This window comes from Carassius carassius, chromosome 13, assembly GCF_963082965.1.
Source record: "Carassius carassius chromosome 13, fCarCar2.1, whole genome shotgun sequence".
In the NCBI taxonomy this organism is placed as follows: Eukaryota; Metazoa; Chordata; class Actinopteri; order Cypriniformes; family Cyprinidae; genus Carassius; species Carassius carassius.
Window position 1 is genome coordinate 25,311,127 of NC_081767.1, and position 18,897 is coordinate 25,330,023.

At 40.2% G+C, this 18,897-nt stretch overlaps 1 protein-coding gene across 1 annotated transcript in view; it reads left to right on the forward strand.

Moving 5' to 3' along the window:
• Positions 1-18,589, forward strand: part of LOC132156195 (zinc finger protein ZFPM1-like) — a 71,246-nt gene extending 52,657 nt beyond the window's left edge. The window contains exons 4-9 of the mRNA XM_059565093.1: positions 2,023-2,156; positions 11,290-11,392; positions 11,480-11,698; positions 13,173-13,403; positions 13,542-13,769; positions 14,102-18,589. Coding sequence (XP_059421076.1) covers positions 2,023-2,156; positions 11,290-11,392; positions 11,480-11,698; positions 13,173-13,403; positions 13,542-13,769; positions 14,102-16,473 — 3,287 coding nt within the window. The 3' untranslated portion in view covers positions 16,474-18,589. The remainder of the gene's footprint in view (positions 1-2,022; positions 2,157-11,289; positions 11,393-11,479; positions 11,699-13,172; positions 13,404-13,541; positions 13,770-14,101) is intronic.
• The last annotated feature ends 308 nt before the right edge of the window (positions 18,590-18,897 follow it).

The window sequence follows — 18,897 nt, forward strand, 5'->3', positions numbered from 1 at the left end:
ACAGTAGATAGGAGCTCTGGGCTGTGGATGTAGGACACTGGACTTCAGACTGCTGATAGAGGCCCAGCCTCTCATTAATAACACTCCAACCCAACCCACCACTGACTGATTTATAACTAATCATTTAATACTACCTTTCAGACAATTCCAGTAAGTCTCGCTCTGTCATGTTTCTGTCCAGCATCTGTCCCATTCCACCTATGTATCCTTCTCTCTTGCTCCCATTGCCCTCTCTCTCTTCTTCACGCCCTCCCCCACTCCACGTCTTGGCTGTGGGAAAGCCATTTTATCAGCGTCTGTCTGTTGTTCTCTGGTGGGGATAGATACAGAGAAGATAGATGAGTGTTTTGACATGGAGAGTGTTAGACAAACACTCTTATCGGCCCCAGCACTTTAGCCCGACCCCCAAAAGCGAGACTGGTGGGGGGGCTAAAGGGGGGTAGTTAAACAGAGCTGCACAGGGACAAAGATGCTGGAACGCACTGGAGCCACCACCACAGGTCGACCTCCTCAGCGAAGCTCCCTCTGAAGAAGTTACCTTTTTAATAAACATTTCTAAAGCATAAATATGTAGAATACTAGGTTGAGTGAGCAGCGGACTTTTGTGTCAGCTGTTCCATATCACTATTTGTGGAGCCTGTGTTTGTTCCTGTGTCAGGCCTGCGTTTGTGACTCACCAAAGCCTTGACTCCCATCCCACTGCACTTATCTCTCATAGGAAGTACAGAAGTTCTTTCTGTTTTGGTCCAGTGTCACTGCCCGTTGAGTGCCAAACTCCCCCTAGTGGTACTAGATTTATTAGTTGACTTTATAATCGATGCTTAATAATACTAAAGACTGAAATAGATATGGTTTGGTATGGTGTTTCTACTCCTAGCCTAACAAATATAAAGTTCAAACTTATTAAAGACATGTGAACAGTCCGTTAATAAGAACAAATGAACATATATGACATTTTGGATAATTATTGCTGTGCAGTTTGTGTGCAATCCCAGAATTTCGGCTGAAGTAAAAAAAAAGAAAGACATTTTTTTTGGTATTTTTGACATTTTTGTATGTGTTTGTCTGTTCAAGTGCAAGAGGACTCTAAAAGTAACTTAGGGTCATGCGCGTTGTTAGAGACACGTGTGTCTCGGTGTGCGCACAGAACATGTGTGAGTGCTGAATGGAGTTGTCTTTCACGTCTTCCTTGCAGTAAAATCACAAGACTTAAAAACACATGCAAATGATCAACTTTCATGATGACGCAGCAGTGGCCCGATCAGGCCAGTGTCAAATCCGTCAACTGTTCACGCACCGGGCAGTCCTTATTGTCGAGCCCTGTGTACTATTATTTTTTTTCATATATTTTTATTTTATCTTATATTTGATTCATTTATGTATTTATTTTAACAATTTAATCAGTCTAATATATATATATATATATATATATATATATATATATATATATATGATAAAAAATATATATATATGATAAAGAATATATGATATTATTGGATATATGATATAATTGGATTTTTCTTTTCTTAATTGTAGATTTACTTTTGGCATTATCTAATTACCATTTAATTTTTTGTTTTATTTAATGTATATTTACATTTACATTTATTTAAGATCAAGCAATTCGTCAAATAATTACTTTTTTATTTTAAATTCTTACATTTTTTATTCACCATCATCTGTAATAATATTGTAATTTGTTATATGTTAGAAGGGAAATTACGTATCACAGAACACATCACTGTTGTGATGCCTAATTTCACCTCTAACACAGAAAATTTTTGGTTTGTGCGGTTTTATTTTATTAATTTAGACAAAATTGTATATCATTTTTATAGCGTACATTTATCGGTTATCCGCTATAACATAATAAATAATTGTCAACTTATTGGTGTATCGGCTAGAATTGTACCAGTATGAGCAATAGCTGTCACCTTAGCAAACGGCACTTAAAACCGTTTTACCGGTTTTTAATTGTTGTTTTGATGTATTTACACTATTTTGTGCTCTGTGTGTAAACAGATGATCTTATGCTAAGTGGCAGTGCAGATGACTTCAAGGTCCTGGCCCTCAGGGACCTGTCAGATGACACCGTGTGGGGTCCGTTTTCTGGCAGCATCCAATCAGGCGAGCCCACAGATGGACCTGCCAATGAGGTAAGGGGCATGTGAATGGACCACCGATCAATTTGGATATTTCTTGAAGATTCCTATCTCAGCTCTGTTGTGTCATAACATGACAGTTATAATATCCCTGGTTCAATTAACATGATATTACCATATTGGGATTTCTGGACACGTTACCATATACCGTAGCCTTGTGTTGTATTAGAGAATCAGCCATGTGTTGTAGGTCCATCTGATCATGTGACGTCAGCTTAAGGAGAGGTTTCCTGGCTCAAACCATTTTCTCAAACATTTCAGAGATGACACTGTACACCTGTACACACTCTTAAATACAGGCGAAGTTCCTCGCTTCGCTGATTTCCAGAGAAGATGGATGCATCCAAAATATGGACGTGCATATGATGCACGTTTTCCAAACTTGTTCGATTCAAGTGTGTTAAGGCAGTGAAACACAGGGATTGTGGATAGTGTTAAGAAAAACCTATCAAATTAAGGCTGAATGGACGGATGTCTGCATTCCACTGATTCAAAGTGAGGTGTAATCCATGGGAGTATGGGTGTATGCAAATGGCAATGCATGTCTTGAACGAGTGTCATCTTTTTCCCCCTGTACTGCTTTCGGCCATTCCTGCACGAGATTGGCTAGTCCCCACCACCCACCCACCAGACGGACGCTTCTCTTTTATCTCAGCGTGGCGCCATCCTCTTGGACAACAAACCCCAGTGATTGATTTCTACTTGATAGGCTCTCATTTCTAAGATTTCATTTATTATGAGAATTTCTAAGGCCGTGCACCCAGCGCTCCCTCCCATCCCTGCGCCTTTCCTTCACCTCCTCCTAATCTCTCTCCCTTACTCTTTCTCACTCTTTTTTGTATTTTTTTTAAATCTTGTTATCGAGGCAGGGCTTTGTTGATGATTTTCGGCTCAGAACTTTCACATTCGCATTCTATCGCATTTGCTCTCGCTCCGCTATCTCTTCGTTGAAGGAGTGTGTATCTGGCAGAGATAGTGTGTCGAATCTCACATTCCTATGGCATCTTTCGCCGTCCCTCCACATCCTCCCGAGTCTGGAGCTGCTGGGGTCACAAGGCGTCAGGGTCTGTCCTGTCATGGCTGTGCTTGTTTATTTCTCAGTCTCACTTTCTTCAGAGTTTAATCTGAGACACTGTGAGAAATGAAACGCGTTGTTTTGGTCATACTGTGTGCGTGAGGAGTTTTTGGGAATTTGTAACGTTTAAGACGTTAAGAGAAACTGAATATATGACATCCATGAAACTGTACTGTTCTAACAGATCCTTTCGTATTGATTATCACTTTCAGTTGGCTGTTTTATGTAAATCTTATTATTTGCATCTTTACTGAAACCACCATAACATCTTTTATCTATTTGAATGCTTGAATGATAACTGAAAGAGAAAGGTTAGAAAAAAAAGGTTATATGAACAGACATATCACTGTTTCCAGAATTGTTGTTTTTTTTGGATGAAAGATTCTTTCCAAAACAGATCAGTTATCACTGTTACAAAGGTTTTAGCTCCTAAATATGATTGAATGAGCCAATGCCACAATGAAGCTGTTGTGAAATAGCCGTTATGCACACACCTTTTTGTTAGACTTCTAAATGACTTACAGTAAATTGAGTACTAGCTGTTTGCAGATGCCACATGATTTGTTATTTTGTTTCCTAATGCAATGAGAATTAGAAATGTTTAAGTGTGACTGAAGATTCCAAAATTTTCAGATATCTTAACTAAATATAATTAGGTTAATGAATATTAATTAATATCATGCTTATTATATAGTGTTACAACAGACACTGCCTATTTGGGGTTGGTAGAATATTTTCTTAAATGTAGAGTACGAGTAAAAACAGTAATATTATGAAATATTATTAGAATTTACATTAACTGCACATGCCATCAATGCTTTGATTAGCCCAGTTTTGCTGTTGACACAAGCAGAACTGTCAAGTCAGATTTTGTGTAAAAAAGAAAAAAGAACATTTGTTAGTTCTAAGTCAGTGCAGAATGACTCCCACTTCCACAATGCCATTGTTCTTTCCATTTTGCATCTCCGGTTATTTTGTGGAACGTCACCCGAAGACACAAAGGTAGCGAGTGTGAAGTTCAAGACGTTATCATACACCGAGCGCCTTTTTATCATGTTTTAGAAACAAGCGTCCCAACTAATCCCCCAATAATCTCTCCAGGAGAACTGCTCCGATAAGCCCCGCCACCCACTGCTCTCCAGCCCACTTTTTTGGGGGAGCCCTGCTCCCCTCCTCTCTGCCACCCCACAAAGGACACGTGAAGGTGAGCTCTCTTCATCTTCTCTCTTTTTTCCTCTTACTTACCAGCGGGTAAACCAATCTCTGGTTTATCTACATCTGTCAGAAGAGTGATCTCGGAGAGTAACCCCTCACTACACATGCTTCTCCTTGAAAGGAATGCTTTAATACCCTTAATTATTGCCCCCTCAATTATCTGCATAGTGATAAAAGGGTAAGCAAGTCAGGCTTCAAATGGGAGTCCAATTGGGAGCATCACACATTGGCACCCGTGGATCTTCCTGAGGACCTTTCCCTGCTCTCCACTCATAGAAGTTCAGAAATGTACTGGACTAGGTTAAAACATCAAAAGGCGATGGCTAATGTAGACATAAAAATTGTGCAGAAAATGGAATTTAACAAAACAGGGATGAAGTGTAAAGAGACAAGGTGGCAAACAAGTTTTTACTGTCACTTTTGATCAATTTAAAGCACCCTTACTAAATAAAATTATTTATAGACTGTAAAGTACTGATTAATAATTTTATTTTTTTTATTTGATGGGAAGCAACAATACACATAACTTTATATATGCTGAAAGACGTATGGTTAACGTTTGATCGTGATGTACTTGGATTTGCATGCTTTACGGTGGAAAAAAAGCGACAGAGAGAGAGATATGATGAGTGGGGAGTGGAGAGAGGAAACCTTCCTCTATCTCCAAACCTGATCACTGGCAGATCAGGAGCCCACTTTCCAAGAGTGCCTCATTTTTAAATCTCTTATCGCGCCTTTTTAAGTATCACAGTTTCCTATTTTTACATGTTATTTGCATGCTGCTCATAACACCTGGATGCTGTTTTCTTGGAGGGGTGTGTTTGTGTTGATGTGCTGCTGTTTGCTTTGAGTTCATAAGTAGGAGTACATATGCATAAGTGCATTTGGTTGGATGTGTGCAAACGAGGCCTGAAAAAAGTGAAGGATGGAGAAAAAAGCATATGTGTGTGAGAGAGGCGGATGAGAGAAGGTTTCTTGATAGTTATCGCCCTTCCTTTGTCTTCTCTGTATTTTTGGAGGATTCACACACTGACCTCTTTGTTTGGGACAGTGTGGACCCCTTTTCTACCCCCCCCCCACCCCCTTTTGGGAAAGAAATCATTTCCTGTGGAAAGGAGGTAGAGAGAGGGGTAGACAGAGGGATAGGATTGGGAGAAGGAGAAAGCAGGTGGGATGGAAAAGTGAGAAAGGGATGTGTGGAGAGATATGGAGAGGAATAGATAGCAAGAAGGAGATGGAGACAAAGAGCGTGGCGGAGCATGAAAAGAGGGATGTGGACAGATGAGGAGCGGGATAAAGGTGGAGATAGTGGAGAAACAGGAATCCAGGAAGATAACGCTGGAGTAAAAAGCAGAAAAATTAGAAAGAAAGGGAGAAAGTACGTTTCTGAAGAAGCGTACTGTACAGTGAGCGTTAGTTTTAGTTTTAGTCATAGTTCTTCTTATGTCAAATATGTGTTAAATGTAGTTACTATTTAATTGTTTTGTATCTGTTTTAGTTCATTGCACCCTGATTAAAGTTGAGTATAATTTTAATTCACAAAAATAACATTCAAGGTCGATCAGGGCTGTGACTGATAATGTAAAACATGGGAATAACTCAATGGCCCTGCAACAGTTCCAGCTGAATTCATGTAGGATCCAGTGTAATGAATTCAATGCAATTTATAGGGGCCCAGATTTCCTGGTTATGGTCCTGCCGATTATGTGCAAAATGATGAAAACCATATCAGGCTGACACAGACCCAATTCTTTGTCAGTTGATAATGAATTTTCTGTGTTTTAGGGACGGTTTAGGATGTTACACTACATACAGTTTATTGTAATTGCACATTCTGGCTAGCATGTAGCTTAGGTCAAGTTCATTGTCATGGGTCTCAGTGCGGTTTTTTGGTCCGCACACGAGTGCGATTGCTGTATTCACACCTGCCCAAAAGATCCACACCAAGAGGGGAAACGAACTCGAGTTTGATTCAGTCAAACCAAACAAGACAGGTGTGAATACACCCTAAGTTAATGTTGTGGATATCACGTATTCTCACAGATACAATACCATTTATAAGTTGAGGGATAGTAAGATTTTTTTTATTTATTACTTAAAAGTGCAATGTGTAATATTTATAATGAGCTATTTACAGAAATGCAATATATATATATAAAGACCTTTCTTAATGAACTGTTATGTTTTTATTACCTTAGATTGAGCTATTTCTATCTACATACACTGCAGGTCCCCTTACGTGGAAGTCGCCGCCATGTTTGTACAGTAGCCCTAAATGGACAAACTGCTCTACAGAGCGCGTTTCATCACTTTGTTGTTCTTGCAAATAAAACACTAACACAATGATGAAAAAGTACATTAACATTCGCAATAACATTGATTTATTGAATATAATTCCTTGATTTACCTTTGTAAAGAAATCTCATTGCTCTCTGCTGTCTTTAGCGACAACATCTTTACCTGTGTCGGCCACCGTTGCTTCTCTAAAGGGAGGGGTGAGCGGAGGACTGAGCCGTTGGTTGCAATTCGCAACCTCACCGCTAGATGCCGCTAAAAATTACACAGTGCACCTTTAATACTTTTATTCCACAAGGATAAATTAAATTGACCCAGGTAAAAAGAGTTCAATTTCAAATAAACACAGTTCTTTTGAACTTTCTGTTCACCAAAGTATCCTGAAACTATTTCTCTACTTTTTTTTTTATTCTTGAGCATCAAATCAGTATATTAAAATGATTTCTGTCGGATCATGTGACACTGAAGACTGGAGTAATGGCTGCTTATTCACAGAAATAAATAGCATTTTAAAAAATCTTAAAATAGATACAGGATGTGATGTGTTTAAACGGGCTAGTTAGCTTGCTAGCAAAACAGTTCTGTGTACTGGTGCTTATGTTTTTCAGCTTGAGCAGATCAATGCCCAGTATTTTGTGAGTGTGTCTGTGTCATATTTGTGCAAATTATAGCTGTGATTCATATTTTCCATCTCATATTCTTTATTAAGAAGTCAACAAACATTTTTCTTCAGTAATTTCAGTGAACTGAGACAATTAACACTGAGTGGGCGCCTTTGTTAACGAAGGTTGTTTTATGACACATCAGAGCTTTTTTTTTCACTTCAAATGTTGCATCACAGACGACTGCAGGATTACACATTGGAAGACACATACTGTCATATCTTGAGCAAACACCTGTTAAAACCTTGTTCCATGCTATCATAATGAGCATCAGCTTTAGTGTATTTGCACACTGTTTAATGCCTCAAACATCTACATGTGAAGCATATGGAGTGTGCGTTCCAGAGACATATAAATGATTTCTAAGAATGTCAAAAAGACCGGCCTGTCCTTTGGCTGCCTGCAGATGAGTTCAGTCAATTTGATAGGTTTTAATTGGCTCTGTAAACCTGGATGGATTTGACTCGAGGGGTCATACTGTAGGGTCACTGAGAGATACGGTCCTTTTCTATCTTTAAAGAAGGCGGCGAAAAAAAATTTCTCCACGTAGAAAGGAGATGTGCAAAATGAGAAACGAAAATAGTCCAAGAATCATTTGCATTCAACTTTTATCAGAACGAGAGGAGGGTGTTTTTAAGAATGATAACACTGTGAGCTTGCACACACCAGGCTTGACCGGGGTTGGGGGGGGGAGGGGGTGTTTAAGGTGTTCTGGTGTGATGGCAGTGCAAAAGTGTGTGTTTGTGTGCATGGAAAGGTGCATCTACCTCTTTTCCTGATGGCGTGCATTTGTAAGGAGGAGGGAGGGAGGGAGGGAGCTGGTTAATATCAGACCAAATAATTAGATTCGCTATCAGGGCGGCGGCAGCAGTGCGGGGATCAGGCAGATTAAAGCACGGCCGCCGTCATTAATATTCATGAGGAAGCAGGACTCGGACGATGGGGCTTAGACTGTTCCCTGTTCCTCAAAGCTCCATACTCCGTGGGGCTTAAAGCACCACTCTCAAAGTACCCTAGTTCCTTGTGCATCGGGGGGTTGGGGGTATATTCACCAGCACCAGGGTTACACTCTAAAACATGTGGCCTTCTTCCTTTATGATAGCCTTCTTTCTATTCTTCACGCTGTTTTTCAACTATCCACACAGAGGTGGCATGACTACATGTTGCCTGCATTTTCAGGCTTGTTACAATAAGAATGCATCTTGTTTTCAAAATGTCAGTCATTTAGCATCTTTAACATTTGGTTTCAACTCGGGTATGATTTACAAATAGCATTGTTATATGATGTTCAGATACATTAACTTTTAGTAACATTACATGGTTTAAATTGATTTGCAAGAATAGTCTGACCCTCATGGATGTGTGTGTGTGTGTATGTATGTATGTATATATATATATATTATATATATATATATATATATATATATATATATATATACTGAAAAATGTAGTTTGATAGCTTGAGATTTTCTCAATTTACCTGATAATTTATTAGATGTAAGTCTGTGTTGTCTTTCATTATTTCAGAATAATACACTTGTTTCATAAAAATTAAATCTGTGAAAGTAAGTCTTAATATTTTATTCAGTGTTGTTTCTCAAGTAAATTTACCTTGTTTCAATGATTGCACTGTTAAATTAAACCAAAAATACTTACTATGAATAGATCTTTTAGCGGAGCTAAAAGTTAATTTTGGATGATACATTTATGTTGTTTTCTTTGTTGTTCTTCAGTAAAAAGTGCTTCATGTTGTCAAAAAAAATCATGAAATAATAAATATAAACCACCAATCGGTCTAGAGAGCAACACCATGATATTACACAAGACTGCACTGGTTTGTACACAAGGAACGTGCAATTTTCCACATGCTTTCCAATATAAACACTGATGATGAAATTTCTACCAATGTTAAGGAAGTAAGAAGATATTCAAGTCACAACTGATGTTTCCTTTTGTAGTAATTCAGATGATCATTATTTCAAAAATTATCATTGGAAAAAAACATTGTATTGATGATTTGGAAGAAATTCCTGTGCTGTGATATGACCAAAACTTTGGGCCTCATGAAATATTGGTATTTTTCTTCTAGATCTTGTGGTCCTTTTTTGCCTGAGTGATGTATCTAGTCACCTGTCTTTTATTTAGACATAAAAATAATTACCTGCTCTGATTGTCTTGATTGCTTTGAACTGGTTCTTGTCCACTATTGACCATTTACATCTTCACTTACTCCTTGTTCGCATCTGCACAAGGATCAGTCTGTGTGTCAATATGTGTGTGTTTAATTAGAGAGCGCGTTTGTCTGGAAGTGTTTTGTCAAAGGCTGCCCTCTCCTTTTGTGAAGCTTAAAGTCGAGTCGTGTTAAATGAGTCTGAAACAAATTAGCAGAAGCACGCAGCACTTATGCCACAGACGGCTCCAGCATTGGGTTTCAAATTAAAACAAAAGGAGCCCTATCTCCTTATCAGCACTGGTTCCCCATGAAATACAATACGGACTGTATCTTCAGGCAAGAACAGACAGAATTAGAAAGAAACCCTTCAGCTGTCCTCCTCTGCGGCCCGACTCTTTCCCTCATCCTCTCGACTGGTGGCTTTTTTATCCTCTTTAACACAGTTGAACTAATGTCTTTTCATTTACTCCTGTCTTTAAAGTTGATTTGGTAGCATGTCAGGGATAGAAGACTAGTCTCCCCCAAGGGCAAATCTTTAACTCGTGAAGCCGAGTGAATGAACGAGTGGGAAGCTTTTCTTGAATATGAGGCTAGTTTTGAAATGCTGCCACCTAGTGGAATGGATCAGTCACTCAATTTTGTGTATTTTAGCCTTAAAATCAACTTTTCAGTTTATATATACAGCCTTTTACCAGAACCTTTATTATGACTTTATTGTCAGTCATTCTGCAGTTCGTTGTGAGTGAGGATTACTGTTAAATTTTGAAACGTTGAAACGGGTGTGTTTCCCATTAAACCTATTAACATATGCTACAGCTAAACATTGAAATGATTGTGTGGAAAAGTCCAGGTGTGTTTATTCAGATATTTGCCAGCTTGCCAATACACACTTCCACCTCTGCATACTTTGGTTAGTTTACTGAAAATGTTCCGTTGAAATGGATCTGCTATATCCGCATGATATCCTCTTTCCAACCTCCAGGTTTTCTTGGGGATTTTCCATTTGTTTTTTAGTTTTTTTTTGTCTTTTCTTACTCCTTGCATCCTTCTGCCCAGTCCACTATAGTAGGATGATGTGTCTTTATTTTTACCCCTTTAATGCCTGTGTTTAGAAGTGAAATTATAAAAAAATATTTATTGGTCAGCTTTTTGTGTTTCTTTGAACATAACATGAAGCCATTTAAGCTGAAAAAAAAAATTCACATTGTCTTCACATTGATAAACAGGTGGTTTTCTCTTGGAAAGTACAATTCAAAAGCAGTTTTGTAGTGAATGGACAGCTGAAAATGTATGGGAACAGAGGACCTCAAGCCGAGAAATTAGTAGTGGTCAACCAATAAGGTGTTTCTAGTGGCTAAAGTGTTACCAATACCCAGAAAACACTATCAGAAATGAGTGTGTACTATGCTGTAGAATAAGTATTGTCTATTTTAAATACAAGACCAATTTAAAAAAGCTCTATTTATTCTATTTATATTCTTAAGCTAATATTAATGTAAACATATAAACCTACTACTACTAATAATATATACAAATCTCAATATAAATACAAATATCTGCTTTAAAGGCTTTACATTTTGATTTATAAAAATTGCATTTTATAACATCAACAACAACAACAAAAAAACCGCATTACAGAAAATATATTTTAGAAATAACATTTTAGTTATAAAACTTTTTAAACTCTTTCTCCTTGTGTGTTTTTAGAGGCCTGTATTGTCTGTGGAGTGTGAGGAGGTAGACTGCTGGCTCAAAAGGATTCCTGTGACCTCAAGCCCCAATGAGTCAAACTGCATCATCTACAATCAGGGTACAACACCAAAACACTCCCACATGTACCTCTCACATTGACTTCAGTGTCAGATGGAGAGTCTAACAGTGACTGTTTGATTTACAGGAGGAGCATTATTCTGTAAGCTGACACAGGAACTGTCCACTGGAGATGCACTTTTTGCAACACTGTCCTGCTCCACCGCGGATCAGTCAGCGGTGTCTCAGGCCCAGAGGGTGCGAGTGAAGGAGGAGCCCGTGTACCCCGGTGCTCTGCACTCTGAGATCCAGCTCCTCCCTCAACAAGCTGGCATGGCTGCCATCTTAGCAACCGCTGTCGTAAATAGTGAGTCACTGCTTGCTGATAAAAGCATTATGTCTATACATTCATGCCTGTTTTTGAGTGTGTTTACATCTGTGATTATGGATGATTTTTCCGAAAGATTGTTGTGACATAAAAAGTTCTTACCACAGTTCTGCTTCCACAAAACGTACCATGATTACAGTATTATTTTAGACATTCGAATATGGCAATATTTTTTCATACTGTTATAATGGACGTTTACCATGATCATAACATATGGAACCATTGATATACCATGGTATAGGAATATGGTAATCTTCCAGTAGCACAGTGTACGTATGTAAAATACCTTGGTATTCATAAGTTTGAGGTCAGTAAGATACTTTTATTTGGCAAGGATGCATTAAATTGATCAGAAGTTGCAAATCTTTTATAGCAATGTAAAAAGGCTTTACTATTTCAAATGCTAAGCTTTTGAACTTTCTTTTCATCAAATGATGATTGTCCACAAAGGTATCAAGCAGCAAAAACATTTTTATATATATTGAAACAGCAGTTATTTTCAATTGTAATAATATTTTTACTGTATTTTTAATGCAGCCTACATGTTATACATTCTTACATAATCACTGACTAATGTACGAGTTGAGTTTTGTATGTTACTTAAATGTTAATTAAAATAACTTCTGTACATTTGATTTAACTATTGATAAACTTTAATTATCAAAAATACTTTTTTTTTTTTCAATTTTGCAATTCCATAGTATTTTAACATTGAAAAAATGACCCGCTTTTTATCTTTAAGTTGCTTGTCATTCATGGTCATCGTCAGTAGGTGGCAGTGTTGTGTCAGTTAAAACAGCTGTAGAGTTAATTGACTTGGTACAGGCCTCTCCACCATAGCTGCTAAACTGGATGATGAGTGGGAGTGGACACTGACATCCATCCCATGATGAAGACATGAATAAACACTGTAAATAAGGCTAAAGCGTAAAACATGATCAGCCCAACTTTGTGCTTCCCACTGCATTAGCTGGGCTCCAAGTAGACAGATTATTGGGATGTGACGGTTGTTGTCAAATAAAGCCTGCTCAGCATGTACCCTGACACCAGATCAGCCCGGTTACATGCACACACACACACAACACACTTCACAAACTCGCTGTGCCCGTTGCTGTGGAGATGATGGAAAGATTCTGATGGCCTTCTCTGATTTATAATTGTGTGTGTATTAAGTTTGTGTGTGCTTATCATCCTATATATGATTAAAAGTGTATCAGTTAGAATGGGATACAAGGGATAAATAACATATCAGAGAAAAAAACTTTTTATTGTCTGTTATGTAACAAAAGCTTTTATTTGTATAATCCATGAATTGTCAGTACACACAAAGCACAAAAATATGGAGCACCAAGAAATGAGTGGATGTCCTTCTCTAAACATCCCCTGTGATAACTCATCATTCTATAAATGGTTTGCTAGCATTGTTTTAACTTTTGTGTGTTTGTATGTGCAGAAGACATTTTCCCTTGCAAAGACTGTGGGATCTGGTACAGAAGTGAGAGAAATCTCCAGGCCCATCTTATGTACTACTGCGCAAGCCGACAGAAGCAGCAGACCTCGGCCTCTCCTCCACAGGACAAGCCTAAAGATTCGTACCCTAACGAGAGGCTGTGTCCATTCCCGCAGTGTAACAAAAGCTGCCCCAGTGCCAGCTCTCTGGAGATCCACATGAGAACACACAGTGGTGAGACACTTTTCTTTTTAAAGTTTCCTATTTTTTTCTTGAAATGTGCACGCTTGCATTAGTAACCGTGTTATATCTAATTATCCGGTATGTCTAATGTGTAAGTAAGTATGTCTTTGTCTCTTGATGTGTCTCCAGGAGAGCGTCCGTTTGTGTGTTTGATTTGCCTGTCATCTTTCACCACTAAGGCGAACTGTGAGCGGCACTTGAAGGTTCACACAGACTCGCTGAAGGGTGTGTGTCACGGCTGTGGTTTCATCTCCACAACACGAGACATACTGTATAGCCACCTGGTCACCAGTCACATGGTTTGCCAGCCTGGTTCTCACAGTGAGGTGTACTCACCCAAAATGCCTCTGGCTGCAGGTAACAGCTCTAATATCAGATCACAAACAAATCCAGTGCAAACTTAGTCTTGATGCTGCATATTAGTTCCTCATACTTTTTAGCAATTCCTTTTTTTTATGATTATTACTAATACAGCAGTTTGTTTAAATCATGTCAGTAACACAAATGAGGTCACATGTTTAGATATGAGACATTACTTCAAGGCTACACCCTGTCTTTAAAACTATGTCCAAACTATTCATCAGATCGGTTGACCTTTAAATAATATTTTAGACATAAGTATTATTAATCGTAAGATTTAAAGAAGTCATCCTGTAACTGAATGTCTGTCATTTCTTTCTTTGTGACAGGCTTGAGTCCAGGAGACTCTGGCATTGTTCTGAAATGTCAAGTGTGCGGCTACTCTGCCGACACACCTGCCCTACTCCAGCAACATGTCCACACACACCTGGAAGTGAGGGTTCCAGCTGAGAGGAGCCCTGTACCTCGCCAGAGCAGTCCTCCTTCCTCTGAGCTTCCAGAGCTGCAAGAGACGGAGCCTGCTGCCTGCGTGCCCCGACCAGACTCCTCCAGCCCAGGAGCCAATGGGAGCTCAGCCTCTCAAGGCTGCAGTCCACTCAACCAACTCAATATCAAAGAGGAGCCACATTCAGACTACGAAAATGACTCAAAGGAAGAAGAACAGGCAGGTAGTCCTGAAGGAAATGCGGTGGAAGCAAGCTCATCTCAGTCTGCTTCACCTAAGAGCCCCACGGTTGTGGCGGTTAAGACGGAGCCAGCCAGTCCCACTCCAGGTTCCAGTCCCGTACACACTGGAATGAGCGGTTCTGTTCTCCCTGGAGGTGCAATGTTTCTACCACAGTACATGTTCAATTCCGAGGCTGCCATAATGCCACAAGCATCTGAGATCCTGGCTAAGATGTCTGAGATGGTACACAGTAGGCTTAAACAGGGACAAGGACCATCAGCTGGACAGCAGAGCTTCTATCCACCAGGCTCTCCTGCTAGCGTTCACAAAGGAGCCACTTGCTTTGAATGTGACATCACCTTCAACAACATCAACAACTTCTATGTCCACAAGAGGCTTTACTGCTCTGGCAGGCATCAGCAAGGTGAGGCAGCAGGCCTGATGAAGGAAGGGGCGGTCACAGCAGCATCTCCTGTTGGCGTACACGCTGCTTCACCCCAGGCCAGACCGGTCAGTCGTGCAGCTTCGGCCTCTCCTAGCTACCCTGACCCTGCCCCTGCCCCAGTAGGCACAGCCTTAGAGCCCAAGTTAGAGGAGGTGAAAACTGAGGAAACAGGGAAGAAAGAGGCCACCTCCTCGTCATCCTCAGAAGGAGAGGGACCTGGAGGAGGGCAGGCCAGGGAGGGTAGCCAAAGTCCTAGTGGCTCCACTGAAGACCCAGACGATGATCTTACTCGCACATTCTGCCAGGCCTGCAACATCCGATTCAGCCGCCACGAGAACTACACTGTCCACAAGCAATTCTACTGCGCCTCGAGACATGATCCCTCCATCCAGCGGCCCAATTCTGGTAAGACCACCTTCCTTCCCCAACCTATCCGCACACGCAAGCGCAAGAAGATGTATGAGATCCACATGGCTCAAACTAAGGCTTTGGCCAATGCCACTGCTTTGCCGGCAGCAAAAAGTGTGGGGGTGAAACAAGAAGGCCCTTCCGTTCCTCGATTGCCCCAAGTATCCACTCCAACACGCAGCTCAAGTCCTGAAGATGACGAACCCATCGACTTGAGTAAAAGACCCAGACTTAGAGAAAGCCAGAGAGGGGGCAGTGTTCCTGCTCTGCCCCTTACTGACTACCACAAGTGCACCGCCTGCAGCATTAGCTTCAACAGCATCGAGAACTACCTAGCCCACAAGACCTACTACTGCCCTGCAACTACCCAGAAACCGCACACTATGGAACAGCTTAACCGGTTGAAGAGACCTGCTTCCACCTCACCAAAGAACCGTGCTGTTGACTTGCACCCTGATGCCAAAGGGCTTCAGACAGGTAAGACCGCAGCGGTTCTGCATCCATCCACCCTACCTGCCTCTGAATCCACTCCTCCACATGTGCAGGGACCAAAGACCCCCAGCACCTCCCCAGTATTGTGTCCTTACTGTCCTCCCAACAGACTGCTGACCTGTGATCTGATGGAGCATTTTAAAATGACTCATGGTCTGGTGCTCACACTACAACAACATCTGGAGATGCAGTCCTCTGGAGTCAGTCCTAGTCCTAGCCTTAGCCCACGGGAAGGAGCTCCTCTCACCCCACCTAAAAAACCAAGCCCTCGGCACCATAAGGACAGTGTGAATGGCCGGAGCATCAAGGTGGAAGCAACCTCACCTTCCTCACCTCTGCTTAATGGAAGTCCGCTAGAAACCAAGTCCGTGGGGTCTGGTTCTCCGAAAACCGTAGCCCCTGCCCTCTCCCCTACAGGAGTAACTGTGTCACCTGTGCCTGAAACGTTAAGAGAGGTGAGGCAGATAGGCCATAACCCATTACCCACACTCCTCCCTGAAAAGGCAGGCCTTGCTGTAAGCCATGTCCACACAACTCTGACCACGCCTAAAACACCCCTCGCCGTTCCTCTGCAGAACGGGAACACCCGCTACTGCCGCCTCTGCAACATCAAATTCAGCAGCCTCTCCACATTCATTGCACACAAAAAATACTACTGTTCCTCTCACAGTGCCGAACATGTCAAGTGAGCCCTCTTCCTACTCCATTCTGCCATTCCTTCTTATGCTTAGAAATGTCAATCATGGCACTGCTGACCTGATCCGGACAGAGCATGATAGTGGGACTGTTACTAGCCAGATATGGACGTCTCTATACCGACCATGTTATCTGTTGTTGTTACTATGGTAACTTATTACACGTTATGGGTCAAGTTTGTATTACACTAAGAGATGAGACTACCTGCACACAGAATGTGCCCCACTGACCTATTCCCTCATCCATGCAGACTTCTTTCATCTGTGAGTTTATAAATCTGCTGATGGAAAGTGACATCTTGCCCAATAATTTGCTTTGAAAATGCTATTTTAATCAATCCTGTTTTTATGGTCATTTTAATCAATGATGGCATTGTATATTTGTAAAAGATTGTTTGACTGAGCCAATTTTGTTTTGTTTTAAATTGCTGATTTGGGGTTAATTCTGACTCCTAGTGGAGGTCTTTAGATTCTGCAGATTTTTGTCAATACACTGACTGGAGGAGGAAAAAATGGAGTACACACTGAGTAACCCAGTTGAAATTGGGGTCACCTTGTTACCAGTTCAAGATGAAAGTTTTTGAATGCTAAAAAAAACGTGAAGAAACTATTTATCATCGGTCATCCTCATGCATTTCATGCGAGTTAAAAATGCTACCTAGTTTCCTTTGGAAAGAAATACTTTTTTTTCATGCTGTCAAAAGGAACCATTTCAATCTTTAGTGTGGTGTTTTTCTTGGTTCTTGTATATGTGTCATATTTGAATTTTTTGCATTGATCATTGGGACTTCTGTAAGTGGAAATTTCTATAAGTGCTGGTCTATTAAGGTAAAGGATGGCACACATGGCTCACGGCTCCCAGACAGACAGTTACCATCAGATGGATGTGCGTTACAGATCTAAGAACTGTCTTGGGATTTTAAGGTTTGGATTTCGAACAGTTGTAAGGAGTTTGTTATGTCTAGTCACCAGCTCACCTTATCTCTTCCCGAACACAAAACTCAAGATTCAAAATCCTTAATCCTTTTGACCTGCTGAAAAAATGCCATGTGTTCTCTAGACGAACCATCATGGACATGCAGAGAATGGCATGTTTGTTTTGTCTTTTATTTCTTCTTCTTTTTATTTTTAACCTTGAAATGAAGTATAGCATAGATTAGAATCATATCAATGTCTTGCACACAGTTGAATGATCTTGAAGGCTACTGAAAGAAAGAGAATTTAAAATTTTAACTCATTGCTCGTATTGCTTCTTTCTTAAACTGGCAACCCAGTGTCACTCTTGTCCTTCTCTCATTCACTCTGTTTCTTATTCCCTTTAAATTTTTCATTCTTCATTTCATGTCAATGCTGACTCAGTGATGTTTTATACTACTTTACATGTGCGTGTATGTTGAAAAGAACAGCGTCATGCAATCTATTCCTCTGTGCAGGCTACCTTGGCAAAGCCTTAACAAAGACTCTTGTCAATATGTCTGAAACAACGGGTCACAAAGCTCAACACTTTCCCCTACTAAGTGGACTTTGTGTAAGTTACCAGTGGTGTTTCCCCTTTCCTGTGTTACAAAAAAAGCAACCTCAGTTGTCTGTGGTAAGAACAGGAACACGCAGAACCATGTGCAAATGAGAACAGTTTCAGTTTCTCTATGCTGTTGTGGGTTTGAAACGGTGCTGCACCCGTCGTGAACTCACACAGAGGCGTTTACAATTCCATGGTTTTATCATTCAGCGAGTGTCGCAAGTCCAAAAGACCAGTGCTGAAAACCTGACCTTTCCAGATCCCTTTTCTATTGCACTGTGTTGTACAAAAATGCTGAATGTTTTAGTTTTAGAAGCTTTTTTGTATGTATTTATGTTTTTACAGCACTTTTCCTTGTTCAAACCTATCCCCGAAGGACTTACTCATGAATTTAGAACATTCTAAAACAAATAAAAGATAATTAAAATACTTTGTGAATAATTAAAAATGTTGGAAAAATAATGAATGTCAACCTTTCCTTGTTTTTTTTGTTGTTGTTTTTTCTTCAGCTACAAAAACTTCCACTACAAACTTGTCCAAACTATGCATGGGAAATAAAGAGTCCAGAAGGACATTCAAAGTGCAAGAGAACTTGTCGTACTTTTCTCTCTAAGTAGTTTGTAGACTGTGATGTGACACACATTCTGCATTCTGGGAACTTTGCATACCATTGTTTTTTCGATGTGATTTCTTTTTCTCTTTGGCTCAACCATTTGACAAACTATGTTTGTATTGGTGCCGTATTTTGCTTTTATGTGTATGAGAACAATAATCAAAGGGAAAAATCTCCATCAACAGCTGCTCTCTTTCAATCTAGTTGCATGGAAAAGTATCGCATAAACATTCTAAAAATCAGCCCTTAATTTTTATTTTTTTCCCAGCTTTGAGGGACTTTTTGG